The following is a 26510-nucleotide window of genomic DNA, read 5'->3' on the forward strand; positions in this document are numbered from 1 at the left end:
GAAAATGTTAATTGTTTGTGTGTCCACATAACTGAGTATGTGACTAACCTTGTGAAACTGTCCTATTATAAGCTCCTGTTCTTGGGAGTATCATTCTGTGTTGCAAACCAATTTGCACCTGTGTCCTTGTATGAATAAAGTCCCGCCCAGGAACAGGAAACTATAAAGATATGTGCTAATCACCCAATGCTTCAGGAATTCAGACTGTCTACACTGTGCTGTGTAACTCTGTTATTCTCTCTGAGCTCAGAAATAAAGAATCTTGGTTTGACTTGGACTCCAGCAGATCCTTATTTTATAATATCCCACAGATCTCCCACAGATTGCTGTTTATCATTGTCTCAAAGAAGAGTTCCTCGTTCCACTTTCCTGGGGGAAAGTAACAGGTAACATTTTGTGTTTCACCCAACTTGCAACCTAAATCCAATGACTGGCAACATTTTGTGTTTCACCCAACTTGCGACCTAAATCCAATGACGGGTAACATTTTGTGTTTCACCCAACTTGCAACCTAAATCCAATGACTGGCAACATTTTGTGTTTCACCCAACTGGCAACCAATATCCAATGACTGGTGACATTTTGTGTTGATTTCATGTTAAATTCACATTAGTTGACGAATCAAAGAAATGTAAATAGAAACTAGATGTTGAACTGACGTCAGAGCCCAGTGGGCTGGTTTGAATAAGCAGCAGGTGTTGGATTCGTGACAAGTTAACCCACTTTCATAGGCTGTCATTGTAAATAAGAATTTGTTCTGACTTACCTAGATAAAAAAAATAACAAAGGTGAGAATGTTATTCATTGACTACAGCTCCGCTTTCAACACCATAGTGCCCTCAAAGCACATCTCTACGCTTAGGAACCTGGTAACTGGATCCTGGACTTCCTGACAGGCCACCCCCAGGTGGTAGGAGTAAGTAACAACACATCTGCCACGCTGATCCTAATCACAGGGGGCCCCTCAGGGGTGCATGCTCAGCCCCCTCCTGTACTCCCTGTTCACTCATGACTGCATGGCCAGACACGACTCCCACACCATCATTAAGTTCGCTGATGACACAACAGTGTCATCAGGCCTGATCACTGACAACAACAAAGCATAGCCTCCACATTGACACTGTACTGGTATCTCCTATATATAGCCTTCACATTGACCCTGTACTGGTACCCCCTGTATATAGCCTCCACATTGACTCTCTACTGGTATCTCCTATATATAGCCTTCACATTGACCCTGTACTGGTACCTCCTATATATAGCCTCCACATTGACTCTACTGGTATCTCCTGTACATAGCCTCCACATTGACTCTGTACTGGTACCTCCTGTATGTAGTCTCCACATTGACTCTGTACTGGTACCTCCTGTATATAGCCTCCACATTGACTCTGTACTGGTATGTCCTGTATATAGCCTCCACATTGACTCTGTACTGGTACCTCCTGTATATAGTCTCCACATTGACTCTGTACTGGTACCTCCTGTATATAGTCTCCACATTGACTCTGTACTGGTACCTCCTGTATATAACCTCCACATTGACTCTGTACTGGTACCTCCTGTATATAGTCTCCACATTGACTCTGTACTGGTACCCCCTGTATATAGCCTCCACATTAACTCTGTACTGGTTTAAATAGTAGAGTAGAGAGAGAGAGTAGAGTTCGACCGATTATGATTTTTCAACGCTGATACCGATTATTAGAGCGATTAATTGGACTATTTTTTTTTTTTTTTCTAATAATGACAATTACAACAATACTGAATGAACACTTATTTAACTTAATATAATACATCAATGTTCAATTTGGTTTAAATAATGCAAAAACAAAGTGTCGGAGAAGTAAATAAATGGCAATATGTGCCATGTAAGAAAGCTAACGTTTGAGTTCCTTGCTCAGAACATGAGAACATATGAAAGCTGGTGGTTCCTTTTAACATGAGACTTCAATATTCCCAGGTTAAGAGGTTTTCGGTTGGAGTTAATATAGTATTTATAGAACTATTTCTCTCTATACCATTTGTATTTCATATACCTTTGACTATTGGATGTTCTTATAGGCACTCTAGTATTGCCTGTGTAACAGTATAGCTTCCGTCCCTCTCCTCGCCCCTACCTGGGCTCGAACCAGGAACACATCGACAACAGCCACACTCGAAGCAGCGTTACCCATTACTCCACAAAAGCCGCAGGCCCTTGCAGAGCAAGGGGAATAACTACTCCAAGTCTCAGAGAGAGTGAAGTTTGAAACACTATTAGCATGCGCCCGCTAACTAGCTAGCCTTTGGTCATTAATATGGTCGAATACGGAAACTATCATTTTGAAAACAAAATGTTTATTATTTCAGTGAAATACGGAACCGTTCGGTATTTTATCTAAAGGGTGGCATCCCTAAGTCTAAATATACTTGTTACATTGCACAACCTTCAATGTTATGTCATAATTACGTGAAGTCCTGGCAAATTAGTTCGCAATGAGCCAGGCGGCCCAAACTGTTGCATCTACCCTGACTCTGCGTGCAATGAACGCAAGAGAAGTGACACAATTTCACCTGGTTAATATTGCCTGCTAACCTGGATTGCTTCTAGCTAAATATGCAGGTTTAAAAATATATACTTCTGTGTATTGATTTTAAGAAAGGCATTGGTGTTTATGGTTAGGTACACATTGGAGCAACGATACGCACCGCATCGACAGGACATGCTAGATAAACTAGTAATATCATCACCCATGTGTAGTTATAACTAGTGATTATGATTGATTGATTGTTTTTATAAGAAGTTTAATGCTAGCTAGCAACTTCTACATTCGTGTAACAGGCAGGATCCTCGTGGAGTGTAATGAGGCAGGTGGTTAGAGCGCTGGACGAGTTAACTGTAAGGTGGCAAGTTTGGATCCCCCGAGCTGACAAGGTGAAATTCTAGCGTTCTACCCCTGGACAAGGCAGTTAACCCACCGTTCCTAGGCCGTCATTGAAAATAAGAATGTGTTCTTAACTGACTTGCCTAGTTAAATAAAGATTAAATAAAGGTGTAAAAAAAATTACATTTTGTATACATTTTTTATACAAACTTGAAATCGGCCCTAATTAATCGGTCTACGTCTAATATGAAGTATGTCAGTTTCAATGTTACGGTCTTTGATACAATTATATTTCTGAAACTCAGGCTGTGTGTGTTTATCTGCGTCATTCCTTGATCATTCCTTGTGGTCCTGTAGCTCAGTTGGTGGAGTATAGTGCTTGTTAAACCAGGGTAGTGGGTTTGATTCCTGGGACCATCCATATGTTAATTGTTTGCAAACATGACTGCAAATCCCTTTAGATAAAAGTGTCTGCTAAATGGCAGATATATCCACTGATTATACCAAACATTTCGAACACCTTCCTAATATGAAGTTGGACCCTCCTCTTTCTCCCTCAGATAAGCCTCAATTCGTCGGGGCATGGACTCTACAAGGTGTCGAAAGCTTTCCACAGGGATGCTGGCCCATGTTGACTCCAATGCTTCCCACACAAGTTGGCTGGATGTCCTTTGGGTGCAGGGGAGGCTCCTCAGAGGAGGAAGGGGACGCTCCTGAGAGGACGAAGGGGAGCTTCCTCAGAGGAGAAATGGGAGGCTCCTCAGAGGAGGAAGTGGAGGCTCCTGAGAGGAGGAAGGGGAGGACCCTCCTCAGTGATTTTCATAAAAATAAAAATGATAAAACATGTAAAAAAGTTTAATCCTTTTTAGATATCTTTCCAATACAAAAGTGTAGTGTAGTGTATTGTTTCCAAACTGCGTTACCCACTCCAGACAGCAGACGGCGATGAGCGTCTTTCAGGTGATGATTCTTCCGTGACGTATAATGGACTGGACGGACGCTTCTTCAGGAACAACAACGCGGCTACTCTTCCAACCACGTCGGTAGCTTGCTAGCCAACATAAAAGTGAAAGATTGACGATTTAGACCATCTTAATGTACATTATCTAATCTCAGTGTTTTAAACACAGTTCTGTTGACGTATTAACTGGTTAACTGTAACCTAATTTGCAAACTTGTTAAAGATTGATGCTGAGCCTAGCACTAGGCTATTCGCTAATGCTAACGAGCTAGCGAACATCCCTGACCATGAGTTCATTAAAGTACTCATCCCCTGCTATAGAAGAGGAGGTCTGCTGTTTGCAGAAAGAAGCTCTGGCAATGAACATTGAAGAAGAGGTTACAGTGAAAGAAGAGAAAGAACCTTTTAGAATGAAAAAGGAGGAAGAGGAGACTGTTATAGTGAAAGAAGAAGATGCTGTTATAGTGAAAGAACCTTTTAGAATGAAAAAGGAGGAAGAGGAGACTGTTATAGTGAAGGAAGAAGATGCTGTTATAGTGAAATAACATTTCAGAATGAAAAAGGAGGAAGAGGAGGCTGTTATAGTGATAGAAGAGAATGAACCTTTTAGAGAGGAAGAGGATGCTGTCTCAATAACGGTGAAGGAGGAAGACGTTTTGGGAGTGAAAGAGGAGGAGACAGAATATCCGATTACCATCAGTGAGTACTGTCTTAAAAACAGGAGCACAAACTATGCAGTTGTTGAACTAATGTGTGGTTTTTAAGGGGCATTCTACTGAAGTTCTACACTTGAATATGTTGTTCAGTACTGTAGGAATTGTTAAAGGGTCAATCTGCCATTGGTTCATATATTTTAGGGACTTTTCAATTAGATGTATTGCATTCTCCATGTTGTCTATATTAAAGTTCCCCTCATCTAGTATAACAGGCTTTTAAAATTCAATATTGAAGCATATGTTCTACTTAAAATATCAAAGGGAGTTTACTACTCATTTTGATGTTCTCGTTCACACAGGAGAGAGACATGACTATGGTGGATCCTCTGGGGAGCCTCAACAACATCCTGATGCTGACGAGGCAGAGAAGAGTCTCTCCAGATCAGAACACCAGATGGTACAGCTTGGTCTGGTCTAGCATACAGCTTGGTCTGGTCTAGCATACAGCTTGCTCTATCTGGGTCTGGGCTGGGTTTCTGTAAAGCACATAATGACATGTGTCTGTGTCCCCTCTTTATGGTTACTAGGACAACGCTAGCCCTTCCTCCCTCCCGGAGTCCCCGCGTCGTGCCTCTCCCGGTAGCACCTTACTGCTGGGTATGAAGAGGTTGTCTGTGCTGCTGGTGGACTGCAGGAAAAAAATGGGGCTGAGTGGAACTGTGAGAGGAGGAGAAGAGAAGAAAGGATCAGATTTGACTCATCAAAGTAAGTGCTGTAGTTTAGTTTGAACAAATACAATAGATCTGCCCACTGGTATCTGTTACCAGGATAACCAGCAGAGTTCTGTTAGTTGACAGGAAGATAGACTGGTGTATATGGATGTTATGAATATCATAACACTGAAAAAGGATTCTGCCAATGAAAAGAGAGAAACCAATAGACCATATAAAACCTTGATGAAAGGTAGCTTTGGAGAGAAAGTTTCAAGATGATCCATTGTAAGGTGCTTGTTTTACAAAAACTTTTTCTCAAAACATTATGGATGTTACATTGCCTGTCGCAGTCAACGCCCCTATCTTTAAAAGACTGTAGAACAGGCAAACTAAACTCAAGACACTGTTAATTAATTAACTAATACTGGAGGAAAGCTGTGATCAGGCTGCCCACTCAAACGAAAGCTTCAAACTGTAACCAGTGCCGGCAACCTTGTTCAGGTTATCAATCAACCTACCAGGGTAGTTACAAACAGTAGAGGAATGAAATCATCAACATGGTTTGATCATATCTTTACTAATGCTGCAGAAATGGGTTTTAAAGCACTATCCAGATCCATCAGATGTAGTGATCACAATATAGTAGCCATGTCTAGGAAAACCACAGTTCCAAAGGCTGGGACTAATATTGTGTACCGTAATTTCCGGACTATAAGCCGCTACATTATTCCCAACCTTTGAACCTCGCGGTTTATACAATGACGCGGCTAATTTATGGATTTTTCCCGCTTTCACAAGATTCATGCCGCCAAAAAACTGAGCACCGTCACATAATGTGACGTAAATCGAGCGCGCTCAAACTTCCCATCATTCTGATTACGGTAGTAATTTTTGTCACCCTCATCATGGCAAAGACACAGAGAAATGCATATGATGCAGCTTTCAAGTTGAAGGCGATCGATCTGGCTGTTGGAAAAGGAAATAGAGCTGCTGCACGGGAGCTTGGCCTTAATGAGTCGATGATAAGACGTTGGAAACAGCAGCGTGAGGAACTGACTCAGTGCAAAAAGACAACAAAAGCTTTCAGAGGGAAGAAAAGCAGATGGCCCAAAGTATTTGCAGCCACTCGACATCAGTGTAAATCGTGCATTTAAGGTGGCGCTCCTTGTTCAGTGGGAGGCTTGGATGACAAGTGGGGAGAAATCCTTCACTAAAACGGGCCGCATGCGAAGAGCAACTTATGGTCAAGTCTGCCAGTGGGTCCTGACAGCGTGGAGCATTGTCAAAAAATCCACTATCATCAACGGGTTTCGAAAGGCTGGACTGCTGCGTGTTGAAGGGCAGCATGAGCTCAGCGGGGTATTTGCCTCCGGATGAAAGTGACGAGAGCGACAATGAAAACGATCCAACATCGGATGAAGAAATTCTGAGGCTATTCATCTCCGACACCGAAGGAGATGACTTCAGTGGTTTCAGTGCACAGGAGGAGGAAGATAGTGACCAAGTTAATTTGTTTCAATGTACCGGTAAGCACCTGCAGCTTATAGACATGTGCGGCTTATTTATGTACAAAATATATATTTTTTAATAATTCAGTGGGTGCGGTTTATATTCAAGTGCGCTTAATAGTCCAGCAATTACGGTATAAGAGGTCATACATTTTTTTGTAGTGATTCCTATGTTGTTGATGTAAATAATATTTGTTGGTCCGTGGTGTGTAATGATGAGCAACCAGACACTGCCCTTGACACGTTTGAAACTGCTTATACCAGCTACTAATAAGCAGCACCCATTAACAAAATGACTGTAAAAACTGTTAAATCCACGTGGATTGATGAGGAATTTAAAAATGGTATGATGAAGAGGGAGGCAAAAGAGATGGCATATAGGTCTGGCTGAATAACTGATTGGCAAACCTATTGCAAATTGAGACATCATTTGACTAAACTGAATAAAAAGAAGAAAGTACACAATGAAACAAAGATAAATGACATGAAGAATGATAGTAAAAAGCTTTGGAGCATCTTCAATGAAATTTTGCGCAAATAAAATCTACAATGAGAAGTCACTGGTGTCTGACAACGTGGATGGAAAATTGAGGATAATAGCGGCCGATATTGCCATTCCTATTTGCCTTGTCTTTAATTTAAGCCTACTAGAAAGTGTGTGCCCTCAGGCCTGGAGGGAAGCTAAAGTCATTCCACTACCCAAGAATAGTAAAGCTCCCTTTACTGGCTTAAATAGCTGACCAATCAGCCTGTTACCAACTCTTACAATTTTGGGGAAAAAATATTTGACCAGATACAATGCTGTTTTACATTAAACAAATATAGACTTTTAGCTTATAGGGAAGTTCATTCAACAAGCACAGCACTTGCAAATGACTGTTTGGCTGAGAGAAATTGATGATAAAAATATTGTTGGGGCTGTTTTGTTAGACTTCGGTTCGGCATTTGACATTATCGATCATAGTCTGCTGCTGAAAAAACGTATGGCTTTACACCCCCTGCTATATTGTGGATAAAGAGTTTTTCTTTTAAAATGTAACCTTTATTTAACTAGGCAAGTCAGTTAAGAACAAATTATTTTTTTCAATGACGGCCTAGGACTGCCTTGTTCAGGGGCAGAACGACAGAGTTTTACCTTGTCAGCTCAGTGATTCGATCCAGCAATCTCTCGGTTACTGGCCTACCGCTCTAACCACTAGGATACCTGCCGCACCAGAGCTACAAAATCAAGTTTGAATCAGGAATTCCCCAGGGCAGCTGTTTGGCACCTACTTTTTTCAATCTTTACCAACAACATGCCAATGACATTTGAGTAAAGCCAGTGAGTCTATGTATGCGGATGACTCAACACTGTACACGTCAGCTACTACAGCGACTGAAATGACTGCAACCCTTAACATAGAGCTGCAGTTAGTTTCAGAATGGGTGTCAAGGAATAAGTTAGTTCTAAATACTTCTGATTACCTTAAAACCTCTTGGTGTTAGGGGGCAGTATTTTCATTTTTGGGAAAAAAACTGTTAGTGGAATTTCTAAATTCCTGTATGTTTTGTAGCCAAAACCAAATTCGCACTCTTTCTATTTCATTAATGAGTTGTAAGTTAATTAATTATTTATGAAGTAGATCGAGACCAGTCTTAAAAGCCAGGTAACAGCGTTTATTTCAAGAGAGTACTAACCACATACACATATTTCCACAGGTTATAAAGTGAAAATGACGTCAGCGTTTTCTAAACGTTCTATCTATTTCACAAGTAGAGGGCCCTCTAGCTCTCGAGCCTTCGCGTTATCAGCACAAAGTCAAGGCCAGTCAGTATAAATCAACATTCTAGACAGTCTGGAGATGGGCCGTTCCTGCCACCTGGAGATTGTACAACTGAATGAACTAAGGAACAGACCTTCATTGTTGCTAAACTCCTGACTACATTATATACAATTGGGAATGGGAGCAAAAGAGAAAATTCACATGTACAGTACATTACAGCATTTGGACTAGTCAGTTCTGATTGGAATGTATACATAATTAGTCATTTCAACCATAATTTCCTCTAACAAAAACGTCCCCGTTTTAAACTGGAAATTTTGTCAGGAAAAGATGCTAGAATATGCATATAATTGACAGCTTTGGATAGAAAACACTCTAACGTTTCCAAAACTGTAAAGATATTGTCTGTGAGTATAACAGAACTGATGTTGCAGGCGAAAGCCTGAGAAAAATCCAATCCGGAAGTGCCCCAGGTTTTGAAAGCGCTGCGTTCCAATGACTCCCTATATGGCTTTGAATGTACCATCAACGAGCTTAAGCTTTCTACGTATTCCCCAAGGTGTCTACAGCATTGTGACGTAGTTTTACGTATTTCTGTTGAAGAATAGCCGTATGGGAGCACATTGCGTAAGTGGTCACATGGTGGCTCCGAGAGAGATTCTCACGTAAAGTGCAGAGGTAGCCATTACTCCAATTGGTCCTAGAGAAAAAGGAATTGTCCCGATGGATATATTATCAAATAGATCTTAGAAAAACACCTTGAGGATTGATTCTAAACAACGTTTGCCATGTTTTTGTCAATATTATGGAGCTAATTTGGAATATTTTTTCGGATTTGTGACCGCAATTTCCGGACGATTTCTCAGACAAACGTGAAGAACAAACGGAGCTATTTCGCCTACAAAAATAATATTTTGGGAAAAAATGAACTTTGGCTGTCTACCTGGGAGTCTCGTGAGTGAAAACATCCGAAGTTCATCAAAGGTAAACAATTTAATTTGATTGCTTTTCTGATTTCCGTGACAAGTTTGCCTGCTGCTAGCAAGGCATAATGCTATGCTAGGCTATGATAAACTTACACAGATGCTTGTCTAGTGTTGGCTGTAAAGCATATTTTGAAAATCTGAGATGACAGGGTGATTAACAAAAGGCTAAGCTCTGTTCCAATATATTTCACTTGTGATTTTCATGAATAGGAAGATTTTCTAGGAAGATTTATGTCCATTGCGTTATGCTAATTAGTGTCAGATGATGATAACGGTCCCGTTCACGGGCTGGGTGTCACTACAGGTTAAGTTACATGGCCTACTATGCTAATTCTGTAGCGGTATTGTTAGAGGGGGCTAAAGAAATATTTTGTTGGTGCGCCAGGCAGGTATTAACCCTAGTTATTAAAGTTAGTTATTAAATGCACTGTACCACCAACGGCAAAAAGTTGTCCATTTGGTCATTTCAAGTAATTTATTTTGTTAATTTTTTTTGTTTATTATTGTTTGTTTATTGTATTGTTGTTTGTTTATTTACCTATTACTTTTAAAACTGAAAGGATGAGAGTAGAATAGATAGAGTAGCGCTTCCAGACACATTCTAAACATGATGGAGTCTTAAAGGAGGACTGTACCATCTAATGATGAAACATTATGGAATCTTAAAGGAGGACTGTAGCATCAAATGATGAAACATTATGGAGTCTTAAAGGAGGGCTGTAGCACCTAATGATGAAACATTAGGGAGTCTTAAAGGAGGACTGTAGCATCTAATGATGAAACATTATGGAGTCTTAAAGGAGGACTGTAGCATCTAATGATGAAACATTATGGAGTCTTAAAGGAGGACTGTAGCATCTAATGATGAAACATTATGGAGTCTTAAAGGAGCCTTGTAGCATCTAATGATGAAACATTATGGAATCTTAAAGGAGGAGTGTAGCATCAAATGATGAAACATTATGGAGTCTTAAAGGAGGGCTGTAGCACCTAATGATGAAACATTAGGGAGTCTTAAAGGAGGACTGTAGCATCTAATGATGAAACATTATGGAGTCTTAAAGGAGGACTGTAGCATCTAATGATGAAACATTATGGAGTCTTAAAGGAGGACTGTAGCATCTAATGATGAAACATTATGGAGTCTTAAAGGAGCCTTGTAGCATCTAATGATGAAACATTATGGAATCTTAAAGGAGGACTGTAGCATCAAATGATGAAACATTATGGAGTCTTAAAGGAGGGCTGTAGCACCTAATGATGAAACATTAGGGAGTCTTAAAGGAGGACTGTAGCATCTAATGATGAAACATTATGGAGTCTTAAAGGAGGACTGTAGCATCTAATGATGAAACATTATGGAGTCTTAAAGGAGGACTGTAGCATCTAATGATGAAACATTATGGAGTCTTAAAGGAGCCTTGTAGCATCTAATGATGAAACATTATGGAATCTTAAAGGAGGACTGTAGCATCAAATGATGAAACATTATGGAGTCTTAAAGGAGGGCTGTAGCACCTAATGATGAAACATTAGGGAGTCTTAAAGGAGGACTGTAGCATCTAATGATGAAACATTATGGAGTCTTAAAGGAGGACTGTAGCATCTAATGATGAAACATTATGGAGTCTTAAAGGAGGACTGTAGCATCTAATGATGAAACATTATGGAGTCTTAAAGGAGCCTTGTAGCATCTAATGATGAAACATTATGGAGTCTTAAAGGAGGACTGTAGCATCTAATGATGAAACATTATGGAGTCTTAAAGGAGGACTGTAGCATCTAATGATGAAACATTATGGAGTCTTAAAGGAGGACTGTAGCATCTAATGATGAAACATTATGGAGTCTTAAAGGAGGACTGTAGCATCTAATGATGAAACATTATGGAGTCTTAAAGGAGCCTTGTAGCATCTAATGATGAAACATTATGGAGTCTTAAAGGAGCCTTGTAGCATCTAATGATGAAACATTATGGAGTCTTAAGCTTTAATTTGTGGTATTGCACTTGTGAATGCATGAAAGTTAAATATTTCTAATAAAAAATCTGTATTTTGCACTCTGCAATTTTACCGGATGTTGTCGAAATGTTCCACTAGCGGAATCCCTAGCCATAACAGGTTTTAATGTGTTTGGGCCAATCAGTTGTGTTGTGACAAGGTGTGGGGGTATACAGAAGATAGCCCTATTGGGTAAAAGGTGAAGTCCATATTATGTCAAGAACAGCTCAAATAAGCAAAGAGAAACAACAGTCCATCATTACTTTAAGGACCACCACAAGAATGGAAGATCCAGAGTTACTTCTGATGCATAAGTTCATTAGAGTTACCAGCCTTAGAAATTGCAGCCCAAATAAATGCTTCACAAAGTTCAAGTAACAGACACATCTCAACATCATCGGTTCAGAGGAGACTGCGTGAATCAGGCCTTCATGGTCGAATTGCTGCAAGGAAACCACTACTAAAGGACACCAATAAGAAGAAGAGACTTGCTTGGGCGAAGAAACACGAGCAATGGACATTAGACCGGTGGATATCTGTCCTTGGGTCTGATGAGTCCAAATTTGAGAATTTTGGATCCGAGCGTCATGTCTTTGTGAGACGAGGAGTAGATGAACAGATTATCTCCGCATGTGTGGTTCCCACCGTGAAGCATGGAGGAGGAGACGTGATGGTGTGTGGGTGCTTTGCTGTTGACAATGCCATGAATAAATGAATCAAAGTCACACTTAACCAGCATGACTACCACAGCATTCTGCAGCGATATGCCATCCCATCTGGTTTGGGCTTAGTCCCACTGTCATTTGTTTTTCAACAGGACAATGACCCAACACACCTCCAGGTTGTGTAAGAGCTATTTGATTAAGTAGGAGAGTGATGGAGTGCTGCATCAGATGACCTGGCCTACACAATCCCCCTACCTCAACCAAATCAAGATGGTTTGGGATGAGTTGGATCGCAGAGGTGAAGGGAAAGCGGCCTACAAGTTCTCAACATATGTGGGAATGCCTACAAGACTGTTGGAAAAGGATTCCAGGTGAAGCTGGTTGAGAGAAAGCAAGGGTGGCAACTTTTGAAGAATAAAATATATATTTTGATTTAACACTTGTGATTCCATGTGTTTTTTAATCATTTTGATGTCTTTATTATTCTACAATGTAGAAAATAGTAAAAATAAAGAAAAACCCTTGAATGAGTAGGTAAGTCCAACCTTTTGACTGGTACTGTACATTACATTTCCTAACAGCTCCAGTGGACATTCCTGCAATCAGCATGCCAATTGCCCGCTCCCTCAGAGATCTGTGGCATTGTTGTGTGAACAAACTGCACATTTTCGAGTAGCCTTTTATTATCCCCAGCACAAGGTGCACCTGTGTAATAACCAAGCTCTTCAATCAGCTTCTTGATATGCCACACCTGTCAGGTGGATGGATTATCTTGGCAAAGAATAAATGTTGACTAACAGTGATGCTCATGAAACATCCAACACTTTACATGTTGCGTTTATATTTTTGTTTTTTGTTGTTACTATCAGTTTTAGGAACATTTACCCAAAATATGACATCAGCGATAATCAAAATGTTGAAAATCTGTGAATGTCTAAATAAGAAATTGGTCGAGCAATGTGTCGAACCCTTTCAACAACGGGGAGATGTTACTGATGTTCTTTGTATCTTCGACGTAAAAACAAGTTTTGGAATTCCACACAAAATTACTTCTTTAGTTATTTTATGTTTAAGGAAGTGTGTAGGTCACATTCTGTATCATACAGCTATGAATGTTATATATTTAGAACCACCTGTTCAATTGGAATCCAGCGACGTCTGTGTCTTCAGTGTCCTAGAACTGTCTAGTTTTTTGTGTTCTGACTTGTAAAACAGGATGAATAAGTAATGTAAACATAGCAGTAATTACCAGGAAGCTCTACATTTGTTTTAAAATCACACTAAGATTGTTAAATCTGGCCTCAGGTTATTGAGAGATCTGATTTAGGATTTACCCTCGTAGCAAGGTTTCTTTATCATGTCGTTTCATTTGGGTCTCTATTTAAAAATAACACTATCTTTGGCAGGAGAAAGACCAGACTCAGAGGAACCAGAGCCAGGGACGTCCAAACCAGCAAGACGACACCAGTGCTCCCAGTGTGAAAAGAGTTTTAAACAGAAAGCACAACTGAAAAAACATAAGAGAATACACACAGGAGAGAAGCCTTACCACTGCTCCCAATGTGGAAAGTGTTTCAACCATTCGGGGATGCTGAAACAACACGAGAGAATACACACAGGAGAGAAGCCGTACCACTGCTCCCAATGTGGAAAGTGTTTCACCCGGTCGGGGATGCTGAAACAACACGAGAGAATACACACAGGAGAGAAGCCGTACCACTGCTCCCAATGTGGAAAGTTTTTCAACCAGAGTGGACACCTGAAACAACATGAGAAAATACACACAGGAGAGAAGCCTTACCACTGCTCCCAATGTGGAAAGTGTTTCAACCATTCGGGGGACCTGAAACTACATGAGAGAATACACACAGGAGAGAAGCCTTACCACTGCTCCCAATGTGGAAAGTGTTTCACCCGGTCGGGGATGCTGAAAGAACATGAGAGAATACACACAGGAGAGAAGCCGTACCACTGCTCCCAATGTGGAAAGTTTTTCAACCAGAGTGGACACCTGAAACTACATGAGAGAATACACACGGGAGAGAAGCCTTACCATTGCTCCCAATGTGGAAAGTGTTTCAACCATTCGGGGGACCTGAAACGACATGAGAGAATACACACAGGAGAGAAGCCGTACCACTCCTCCCAGGGTGCAAACCATTTGTCCATTTAGGAAGCCTGAAAGAACACATTAGACTGCACACAGAGGAGAAGGCTTAGAAAAGCTCAGACTGTGGGAAAACATATTACTCATAAGTCACTTAAACGTCATTAGAGAATCCACACAGGAGAGAGAAATTACTTCTCTTAGCGTGTATGTTGATATTTCACATCACATTGACTTAAAAATCATCGGAGAACATACACAGTGCTCCCGTTGTCTTATATTGTTGACTGACAATGTGTTTACCTGTCTTTACCATATGAAATTAAATGGTACAGGGTATACTCAAACATATATTTGTTTGTTTCTATTAGAAAACATGAAGTGAATATGGAGTCTGTCAGTTTGAATATAAAGGAGATCAGGTTCCTTGTTTTAAATTGTCCTTTTTTAAAACTCTGTGTGTTTATCTGGGTGTGTCATTCCTCCAGCACTACAGATAATCAAGTGATATTTGGATGTGATGCATTAGTTCCATGGTTGACATTTGCATTGTTGGCCCACTGATGATTTAATGAAATGAAAATGTTCAGACTCTGTAATGGAAAATGTTAGTTGTATGTGTGTCCACATAACTGAGTATGTGACTAACCTTGTGAAACTGTCCTATTATAAGCTCCTGTTCTTGGGAGTATCATTCTGTGTTGCAAACCAATTTGCACCTGTGTCCTTGTATGAATAAAGTCCCTCCCAGGAACAGGAAACTATGAAGATATGTGCTAATCACCCAATGCTTAGGGAATTCAGACTGTCTACACTGCGCTGTGTAACTCTGTTATTCTCTCTGAGCTCAGAAATAAAGAATCTTGGTTTGACTTGGACTCCAGCAGATCCTGATTTTATAATATCCACCACAACTCTCCCACAGATTGCTGTTTATCGTTGTCTCAATGAAGAGTTCCTCTTTCGACTTTCCTGGGGGCATTTACAACGCTCCCACTGGTTGAATAAACATTGTTACCCGATTGATGAGATTATTATGGATGAGAGCAATTATTTTATTTGTCGAATTGCAACCAAGCATCGGTCATCATGTCGCCCTCAAAATGTATTGGAATGGAGCATCAAGCTCATTACATGTAGTTTCACTACCCTGTGAAGTTCATAACTTATTTCATCTGTAGCCTAATAAACTACATGGTTTTCCAAGTTTTAGAGGGAGGACCACACAACATATCATCACGTGACTCCAAGTTAACTAAGACATGATGGTTATTATATAAATATTTGTACATAAAGGAGTTTCCATCGCCATTTCTCACTAAAACGTTTTTACTGACACAACCCACCATGTCAAACGAACTAACATATCGTCTGTCACCATTTATAAAAATATTCAGGCATAACCTGTTTCCATCAGCCCAGTCATTACTTTTGAAATGGTTGGATCAATATCCACCTTCATGATATGGATGAAGCCTGATTTTGAATGTCTGAGTAGTTCTATATGATGTCATAATTCACCCCTCTGATAATCAAGTGATATTTGGAATGTCTGAGTAGTTCTATATGATGTCATAATTCACCCCTCTGATAATCAAGTGATATTTGGAATGTCTGAGTAGTTCTATATGATGTCATAATTCACCCCTCTGATAATCAAGTGATATTTGGAATGTCTGAGTAGTTCTATCTGATGTCATAATACACACCTCTGATAGTGATACATTTGTTACTTACAGGGCACCACTGCCCCTGACCAGCTGAATGCAGGTGGGCTCTCCTGTCAACATGGGGCTCCTGCTGCAGGTAGCCTAGCGGTTAACAGTGTTGGGCCAGTAACTGAAAGATCCCTTGTTTGAATCCCAGAGAGGACTAGGTGGAAAATCTGTCAATGTGCCCTTGAGGGCTGCAACAGGAGCCTCATGTTGACAGGAGAGCCCACCTGCACTCAGCTGGCCAGGTGTCTTAACAGGAACAAGCTTGGCACACCTGTATTTTTTCCCATTCTTCTCTGCAGATCCTCTCAACCTCTGTCAGGTTGGATGGGGAGCGTCGCTGCACAGCTATTTTCAGGTCTCTCCAGAGATGTTCGATCGGGTTCAAGTCCAGGCTCTGGCTGGGCCACACAAGGACATTCAGAGACTTGTCCCGAAGCCACTTCTGCGTTGTCCTTTGTCTGTGTGCTTAGGGTTGTTGTCCTGTTGGAAGGTGAACCTTTGCCCCAGTCTGAGGTCCTGCGTGCTCTGGAGCAGGTTTTCATCAATTATCTCTCTGTACTTTATTTTTATTTAATTAATTTATTATTGAACCTTTATTTAACTTGGCAAGTCAGTTAAGAACAAATTCTTATTTACAACGGCGGCCAACCAAAAGGCAAAAGGCCTCCTATGGTGGCTGGGATTCAAAACAAGGATACATCCCTAGCCAAGGCCCTTCTTCAGTGGCTTCTTCCTTGCTGAGCGGCCTTTCAGGTTACGTTGATATAGGACTCATTTTACTATGGATATAGATATTTTTGTACCTGTTTCCTCCAGCATCTTCACAAGGTCCTTTGCTGTTGTTCTGGGACTGGTTTGCACTTTTCGCACCAACGTATGTTGATCTCTAGGAGACAGAACAAGTCTCCTTCCTGAGCGGTATGACGGCTGTGTGGTCCCATGGTGTTTATACTTGCATATACTATAGTTTGTCAACAAGACATTTGTGGAGTGGTTGAAAACCGAGTTTTAATGACTCCAACCTAAGTGTATGTAAACATCCCTTGTATAGCCTCCACTCTGTACTGGTACCCCCTGTATATAGCCTCCACATTGACTCGGTACTGGTACCTCCTGTATATAGCCTCCACATTGACTCTGTACTGGTACCCCCTGTATATAGTCTCCACATTGACTCGGTACTGGTACCTCCTGTATATAGCCTCCACATTGACTCTGTACTGGTACCCCCTGTATATAGTCTCCACATTGACTCGGTACTGGTACCTCCTGTATATAGCCTCCACATTGACTCTGTACTGGTACCCCCTGTATATAGTCTCCACATTGACTCGGTACTGGTACCTCCTGTATATTGACTCTGTACTGGTACCTCCGGTATATAGCCTCCACATTGACTCTGTACTGGTACCTCCTGTATATAGTCTCCACATTGACTCTGTACTGGTACCCCCCGTATATAGTCTCCACATTGACTCGGTACTGGTACCTCCTGTATATTGACTCTGTACTGGTACCTCCGGTATATAGCCTCCACATTGACACTGTACTGGTACCTCCTCTATATATATATCCTCTGATTGAGAACCAATCTAGGCAACCATAGACTTACCTAGACACCTAACATGAACACAACCCCATAAATCTAATAAACCCCTAGACAAGACGAAACACATAAATCACCCATGTCACACCCTGGCCTAACCAAAATAATAAAGAAAACAAAGATAACTAAGGACAGGGCGTGACAGTACCCCCCCCCCCCCAAAGGTGCGGACTCCCGGCCGCACACCTAAACCCATAGGAGAGGGTCTGGGTGGGCGTCTTTCCACTGTGGCGGGACGTGGACGCCACTCTACCATAGTCTTAGTCCGCTTTCTTAGCGTCATTTGAGTGGCGACCCTCGCCGCCGACCTTGGCCTAGTAACCCTAACAAAGGGCCCACCTGGACTGAGGGCTGCCTTATTACTGAGGAAGCTCAGGACCGAGGGGTACCTCAGGCCTGAGCTACCCCTCGGTACTGAGCTACTTATTAAAACTTTTTATTTTGGGAATATTTTCTCAACCCTTATTTTTCTTATCTACGTTGTTGGTTAAGGGCTTGTCAGTAAGCATTTCACGTTAAGATCTACACCTGTTGTATTCAGCGCATGTGACAAATAATATTTGATTGTAACTAAATATGCAGTTTCAATGTTACGGTCTTTGATACAATTATATTTCTGAAACTCAGGCTGTGTGTGTTTATCTGCGTCATTCCTTGATCATTCCTTGTGGTCCCGTAGCTCAGTTGGTGGAGTATAGTGCTTGTTAAACCAGGGTAGTGGGTTTGATTCCTGGGACCACCCATATGTAATGTGTTTGTACACATGACTGCAAATCCCTTTAGATAAAAGTGTCTGCTACATTGCAGATGTATCCACTGATTATACCAAACATCTGGAACACCTTCCTAATATGGAGTTGGACCCTCCCCTTTTCCCCTCTAAACCGCCTCAATTCGTCGGGGCATGGACTCTAGAAGGTGTCGAAAGCATTCCACAGGGATGCTGGCCCATGTTGACTCCAATGCTTCCCACAATTGTGTCAAGTTGGCTGGGTGTCCTTTGGGTGCAGTGGGGTCTCCTCAGAGGAGGAAGGGGAGAACAATCGTCCTCAGTTATTTTCAGAAAAATTAAAATGGTAAAATATTTAAAAGTGGTCCTTTTTAGATAAAACTATACTAAATATAATCACGTCACCAAATAATGTATTAAAACATACTATTTTGCATCCTCCTCTAGGTACATTGACTTCAATACAAAACCTTGGAGGCTCATGGTTCTCAACCCCTTCCATAGACTTACACAGTAATTATGACAACTTCCGGAGGACGTCCTCCAACCTATCAGAGCTCTTGCAGCATGAACTGACATGATGTCCAACCAATGAAAGGATCAGATAATGTATCTAGTACTGAAAGCATAAGCTACAGCTAGCTAGCACTGCAGTGCATAACATGTGGTGAGTAGTTGACTAAAAGAGAGAAAAATACAATAGTTGAACAGTTTTGAACAAATTATTTTATTCCAAAATGAAGGAGAAGCGAGAGAGAGATATTTCGTCATTTATTTTCCACTTTCAGTTTCACTTACTTAGCTAGCAAATGCAGCTATCTAGTTTAGTCTACTCAAACACTTGGCTCAAACAGAGGGATGCTATGTTAGCTAGCTGGCTATGACTATCCAACACAACACTGGAACTCTTCCAAGTCAAGGCAAGCTTTTGGTTTTACTAATTTATTGCCACTGGGACCCGCCAAGGTAAGTGTTAAACTGCTTACTGACTGTACACTGTGACGTTACTGCATAATTGTAGCAGGTTTACTAACGAGTTAGTTCTATTAGCTCTGTTGACTATGATGTTACTTTAGCTAATATGGTGACAACAATGTAAGCTGTGTGTTTCAGTTATGAAATGGTTTGGCTTGGAAAGGTTTTTTCGCCTGGTCACATACAGCTGATGTGTTGTGCATTGAAGTACAGAAACAAAGGGAGAAGGTGATAAGAGGAGAGCACATAGATGCAAGAAGGAATATAACGTGGCTGTAATGAAAGTGAACTGTGTTTATGCATGATCAGGGGTGTTTTCATTCCGCCGATTCTGTTGACAAACATTTCTTAAATGGAACAAAACGGGGATAAACATACCTGAATTTGTCCAGTGATATCTCTATTTCAGCTAGATGCAGGCGAGAGTGTGCAAGGCAGTATTGAATGTGTCACTGTCTGTTAACCTGTCTCCCCCCTTCATCTACACGGATTGAAGTGGATTTAACTAGTGACATCAGTAAGGGATCATAGCTTTAGCCTGGATTCACCTAGTCTTTCTAAGTCATGGAAGGAGCAGCTGTTCTTAATGTTTTGTCTACCCAGTGTATAGCACTACAGATAATCAAGTGCTATTTGCATGTGATGCATTTGTTCTGTTGTTTACAGGATGATTTGTATCTTATAGAGTGTGGCTTTAAGGGAATAGTATGGTCACATCTAGACAAAAATGAATGTGAAAAATTAACAGAGAAAATGTATATCAACACACTACCTATTCATATAAGTATTTATTCATCATCTACATATTCATATTAAGCTTCTACGTCTGTGTACAGGAACGTATTATTTGGAAGAGAAAATGTATCAGCTTATTGTTAAATTATTATGACGTTCTTTCCAATACAAAAAGTGTAGTAACTATTGTTTCCAAACTGCGTTACCGACTCCAGCCAGCAGATGGCGACGAGCGTCTTTCAGTTGACTCTTCTTGCGTGACGTATAATGGACTGGACGGGAATCTTCTTCAGGAACAACAAGGCGCCAACTCTTCCAACCACGTCGGTAGCTTGCTAGCCAACATAAAACTGAAAGATTGACGTTTTAGACCATGTTAATGTACATTAGCTTATCTCAGTGTTTTAAACAAGTTTCGGTTGACGTATCAACTGGTTCAATTTGCAAACGTGTTAAAGATTGATACTGAGCCTAGCACTAGGCTAGACGCTAATGCTAGCTAGCTAGATAACATCGCTGACCATGAGCTCACTAAACTACTCCTCCCTTGCTAATGAAGAGGTGGTCGGCTGTATGGAGAAAGAATCTTTCAGAATGAAAAAGGAGGAAGAGGAGGCTGTTATAGTGAAAGAAGAGAAAGAACCGTTTAGAGAGGAAGATGATGCGATCTCAATAAAGGTGAAGGAGGAAGACGTTTTGGGGGTGAAAGAGGAAGAGACAGAATATGAGATTAACACCAGTGAGTACTGTCTTTAACAGGGACACAAACTATGCCGTTGTTGAACTAATGTGTGGTTTTCAAGTGGCATTCTACTGAAGTTCTACACTTGAATATGTTGTTCAGTACTGTAGGAATTGTTAAAGGGTCAATCTTGGTTCATATATTTTAGGGACTTTTCAATTAGATGTATTGAATTTTCCATGTGGTCTACATTGAAGTTCCCCTCATCTAATATAACAGGCTGTTAAAATTCTATATTGGTGCATATTTTCTACTTAAAATAACAAAGGGATGCAAAAGCCACCCATTTTGTGGAACGACCCTTTCACATTTGCATCACAAACACTATTTTAGGAAATCATGATGAAAGTGGCCATTTTAGACATATGCATGCCTCTTGTAACTCTATGATTGCAATAGATGGTCATAAGTTTACCATCTGTTTGATGTCCTCGTTCACACAGGAGAGAGACATGACTATGGTGGATCCTCTGGGGAGCCTCAACATCCTGATGCTGACGAGGAAGAGAAGAGTCTCTCCAGATCAGAACACCAGGTGGTACAGCTTGGTCTGGTCTAGCATACAGCTTGGTCTGGTCTAGCATACAGCTTGGTCTGGTCTAGCATACAGCTTGATCTCTCTGGGTCTGGGCTGGGTTTCTGTAAATCACTTCATGACAACAGTGACATCAGCATCCATAATGATGTGCGTCCGTGTCCCCTCTTTATGGTTACCAGGACAACGCTAGCCCTTCCTCCCTCCCGGAGTCCCTGTATCGTGCCTCTCCTGGTAGCACCTTACTGCTGGGTATGAAGAGGTTGTCTGTGCTGCTGGTGGACTGCAGGAAAACAATGGGGCTGAGTGGAACTGTGAGAGGAGGAGCAGAGAAGAAAGGAGCAGATTTGACACATCAAAGTAAGTGCTGTAGTTTAGTTTGAACAAATACAATAGATCTGTTACCAGGAAGATAGACTGGTATCTGCTACCAGGATAACCAGCAGAGTTCTGTTAGTTGACAGGTATATGGATGTTATGAATATCATAACACTGAGAAAGGATTCTGCCAATGAAAAGAGAGAAACCAATTGACCATATAAAACCTTGATGAAAGTTAGCTTCGGAGAGAAGGTTTCAATGATCAAGAGAAAGTTTCAAGATGATCCAATGTAAGGTGCTTGTTTTACAAAAACTTTTCCTTAAAACATTATGGATGTTACATTGCCTGTCGCAGTCAACGCCCCTATCTTTACAAGACTGTAGAACAGGCAAACTAAACTCAGGACTTTGGTAATTCATTAACTAATACTGGAGGAAAGCTGTGATCAGGCTGCCTACTCAAGCAAAAGCTTCAAACTGTAACCAGTGCCGGCAACCTTGTTCAGGTTATCAATCAACCTACCAGGGTAGTTACAAACAGTAGAGGAATGAAATCATCAACATGGTTTGATCATATCTTTACTAATGCTGCAGAAATGGGGTTTAAAGCAGCTATGAAAGTTATATACAGTATATCACAAAAGGGAGTACACCCCTCACATTTTTGTAAATATTTAGGTATATCTTTTCATGTGACAACACTGAAGAAATGACACTTTTCTACAATGTAAAGTAGTGAGTGTACAGCTTGTATAACAGTGTACATTTGCTGTCCCCTCAAAATAACTCCACACACAGCCATTAATGTCTAAACCGCTGGCAACAAAAGTGAGTACACCCCTAAGTGAAAATGTCCAAAATGGGCCCAATTAGCCATTTTCCCTCCCCGGTGTCATGTGACTCGTTAGTGTTACAAGGGCTCAGGTGTGAATGGTGAGCAGGTGTGTTAAATTTGGTGTCATCGCTCTCACACTCCCTCATACTGACTGGTCACTGGAAGTTCAACATGGCACCTCATGGCAGAGGTCTCTCTGAGGATCTGAGATAAATAATTGTTGCTCTACATAAAGATGGCCTGGGCTATAAGAAGATTGCCAAGACCCTGAAACTGAGCTGCAGCACGGTGGCCAAGACCATACAGCGGTTTAACTGGACAGGTTCCACTCAGAACAGGCCTCGCCATGGTCGACCAAAGAAGTTGAGTGCACGTGCTCAGCGTCATATCCAGAGGTTGTGTTTGGGAAATAGACGTATGAGTGCTGCCAGCATTGCTGCAGAGGTTGAAGGGGTGAGGGGTCAGCCTGTCAGTGCTCAGACCATACACCGTACACTGCATCAAATTGGTCTGCATGGCTGTCGTGCCAGAAGGAAGCCTCTTCTAAAGATGATGCATAAGAAAGTCCGCAAACAGTTTGCTGAAGACAAGCAGACTAAGGACATGGATTACTGGACCATGTCCTGTGGTCTGATGAGACCAAGAAACTTATTTGGTTCAGATGGTGTCAAGCGTGTGTGGCGGCAACCAGGTGAGGAGTACAAAGACAAGTGTGTCTTGCCTACAGTCAAGCGTGGTGGTGGGAGTGTCATGGTCTGGTGCTGCATGAGTGCTGCCGGTACTGGGGAGCTACAGTTCATTGAGGGAAGCATGAATGCCAACATGTACTGTGACATACATACAACATGATAACGACCCCAAACACACCTCCAAGACGACCACTGCCTTGCTAAAGAAGCTGAGGGTAAAGGTGATGGACTGGCCAAACATGTCTCTAGACCTAAACCCTATTGAGCATCTGTGGGGCATCCTCAAATGGAAGGTGGAGGAGTGCAAGGTCTCTAACATCCACCAGCTCCGTGATGTCGTCATGGAGGAGTGGAAGAGGACTCCAGTGGCAACCTGTGAAGCTCTGGTGAACTCCATGCCCAAGAGGGTTAAGGCAGTGATGCAGAAAATGATGGTGGGTGGCCACACAAAATATTGACACTTTGGGCCCAATTTGGACATTCTCACTTTTGTTGCCAGCAGTTTAGACATTAATGTGTGTTAAGTTATTTTGAGGGGACAGCAAATTTACACTGTTAAACAAGCTGTACACTCACTAATTTACATTGTTGCAAAGTGTCATTTCTTCAGTGTTGTCACATGAAAAGATATACTCAAATATTTACAAAAATGTGAGGGGTGTACTCACTTTTGTGATATACTGTATTTAGAACCACCTGCTTGATAGGAATCCAGCAACGTCTGTGTCTTGAGTGTCATAGAATTGTCTGTTTTTTGTGTTCTGACTGGTAAAACAGGATGAATAAAATAAGTAATGCAAACATAGCAGTAATTACCAGGAAGCTCTACATTTGTTTTAAAATCACACTAAGATTGTTAAAACTGGCCTCAGGTTATTGAGAGATCTGATTAGGATTTACTCTCGTAGCAAGGTTGTTTTATCATGTGGTTTCATTCAGGTCCCTATTTTTTTTAAACACTTGTCTTTGGCAGGAGAAAGACCAGACTCACAGGAACCAGAGCCAGGGACGTCCAAACCAGCAAGACGACACCAGTGCTCCCACTGTGGAAAGGGTTGTAACCGGTTATGGGACGTGAAACAACATGAGAAAATACACACAGGGGAGAAGACTTACCACTGCTCCCAGTGTGGAAAGTGTTTCAACCGGCCAGGGCATCTGAAACTGCACGAGAGAATACACACAGGGGAGAAGCCTTATCACTGCTCCCGGTGTGGAAATAGTTTTAACGATTTAGGGAAACTGAAACGACATGAGAGAATACACACATGGAAGAAGCCTTATCACTGCTCCCAGTGTGGAAAGAGTTTTATTGGTTTAGGGAAACTGAAACGACATGAGAGAATACACACAGGGGAGAAGCCTTACCACTGCTCCCAGTGTGGAAAGGGTTTTAATGAGAAATCAAACCTGAAAGTTCACGAGAGAATACACACAGGGGAGAAGCCTTGCCACTGCTCCCAGTGTGGAAAGAGTTTTAACAATTTAGGGAACCTAAAACAACATGAGAGAATACACACAGGGGAGAGGCCTTACCACTGCTCCCAGTGTGGAAAGTGTTTCAACCGGCCAGGGCATCTGAAACTGCACGAGAGAATACACACAGGGGAGAAGCCTTATCACTGCTCCCGGTGTGGAAATAGTTTTAACGATTTAGGGAAACTGAAACAACATGAGAGAATACACACAGGGAAGAAGCCTTATCACTGCTCCCAGTGTGGAAAGAGTTTTATCGGTTTAGGGAAACTGAAACGACATGAGAGAATACACACAGGGGAGAAGCCTTACCACTGCTCCCAGTGTGGAAAGGGTTTTAATGAGAAATCAAACCTGAAAGTTCACGAGAGAATACACACAGGGGAGAAGCCTTACCACTGCTCCCAGTGTGGAAAGAGTTTTAACAATTTAGGGACCCTGAAACAACATGAGAGAATACACACAGGGGAGAAGCCTTTCCACTCCTCCCAGGGTGCAAAGCTTTTGCCCATTTAGGAAGCCTGAGAGAACACATGAGACTGCACACAGAGGAGAATGCTTACAAAAGGCCAGACTGTGAGAAAACATATTACTCATAACAGTCACTTAAACGTCTTTAGAGAATCCACACAGGAGAGAGAAATGACTTCTCTTAGCGTGTATATTGATATTTCACATCACATTGACTTAAAATTCATCAGAGAACACACACAGTGCTCCCGTTGTCTTATATTGTACACTGACAATGTGTTTACCTGTTTTTACCATATTAAATTGTTTCTTCCAATTATTGATAAACATGTACCTGTTAAGAAACTGACTGTTAGAACTGTTAAGGCTCCATGGATTGATGAGGAATTTAAAAACTGTATGGTCATTGGTAAAAATAGGAAAGAGTTTTAACCAGAAAGGACACCTGAACCAACATGGGAAAATACACACAGGGGAGAAGCCTTAACACTGCTTAACACTGCGATTTGGTTGGGTTGTGTATCGGAGGACGCATGACTTTGACCTTCGTCTCTCCCGAGCCCGTACGGGAGTTGTAGCGATGAGACAAGATTGTAGCTACTAACAATTAGATACCACGATATTGGGGAGAAAAGGGGAGGTAAAATTAAACATTTTAAAAATTAAAACACATGAGACTCCACACAGGGGAGAAGCTTTACCACTGCTCCCAGTGTGCAAAGTGTTTGCCCATTTAGGAAGCCTGAAAGAATACATGAGAAGGCTTACAAAATACTCAGACTGTGGGAAAACATATTACTCATCACAGTCACTTCAACGTCATAAGAGAATCCACACAAAAGAGAAGAATTACTTGTAATATTGATATTTCACATCACATTGACTTAAAATGAATCAGAGAACATACACAGTGCTCCTGTTGTCTTATATTGTTGACTAAGAATGTGTTTACTTGTTTTTACCAGATGAAAGTGAATTGTACAAAGTATACTTAAACATATAGTTGTTTGTTTCTATTAGAAAACATGAATTGAATATGGAGTCTGTCAGTTTGAATATAGAGTAGATCAGATTCCAAAAATGGTCCTTTTTTAAACTCTGACTGTGTGTTTATCTGGCTGTGTCATTCCTCCAGCACTACAGATAATCAAGTGATATTTGGATGTGATGCATTAGTTCCATTGTTGACATTTGCATTGTAGCCCACTGATGATTTAATGAAATTAAAATGTTCAGACTCTGTAATGGAAAATGTTAGTTGTTTAACTGAGTATGTGACTAACCTTGTGAAACTGTCCTATTATAATCTCCTGTTCTTGGGACTATCATTATGTGTTGCAAACCAATTTACACCTGTGTCCTTGTATGAATAAAGTCCCGCCCAGGAATAGGAAACTATAAAGATATGTGCTCATCACCCAATGCTTCAGGAATTCAGACTGTCTACACTA

At 41.2% G+C, this 26510-nt stretch overlaps 1 protein-coding gene and 1 pseudogene across 2 annotated transcripts; both read left to right on the forward strand.

Moving 5' to 3' along the window:
* The first annotated feature begins 3976 nt into the window (after positions 1-3976).
* Positions 3977-15092, forward strand: LOC149978662 (uncharacterized; annotated as a pseudogene). Its single transcript, XR_016485539.1, has 4 exons — positions 3977-4527; positions 4844-4944; positions 5072-5249; positions 13526-15092. The product of XR_016485539.1 is annotated as an uncharacterized LOC149978662 (transcript).
* Positions 15093-20390: 5298 nt separating this feature from the next.
* LOC149978663 (uncharacterized) lies at positions 20391-25564 on the forward strand. The gene is made up of 4 exons (XM_090194971.1): positions 20391-20729; positions 21176-21270; positions 21450-21627; positions 24086-25564. Exons 1-4 carry the CDS (start codon positions 20513-20515, stop codon positions 25102-25104), a joined length of 1509 nt encoding a protein of 502 aa, XP_090051097.1. The 5' UTR covers positions 20391-20512; the 3' UTR covers positions 25105-25564.
* Positions 25565-26510: the final 946 nt, after the last annotated feature.

This window comes from Oncorhynchus mykiss, chromosome 13 (assembly GCF_057628025.1).
Source record: "Oncorhynchus mykiss isolate SJ-2025 chromosome 13, ASM5762802v1, whole genome shotgun sequence".
Classification (NCBI taxonomy): Eukaryota; Metazoa; Chordata; class Actinopteri; order Salmoniformes; family Salmonidae; genus Oncorhynchus; species Oncorhynchus mykiss.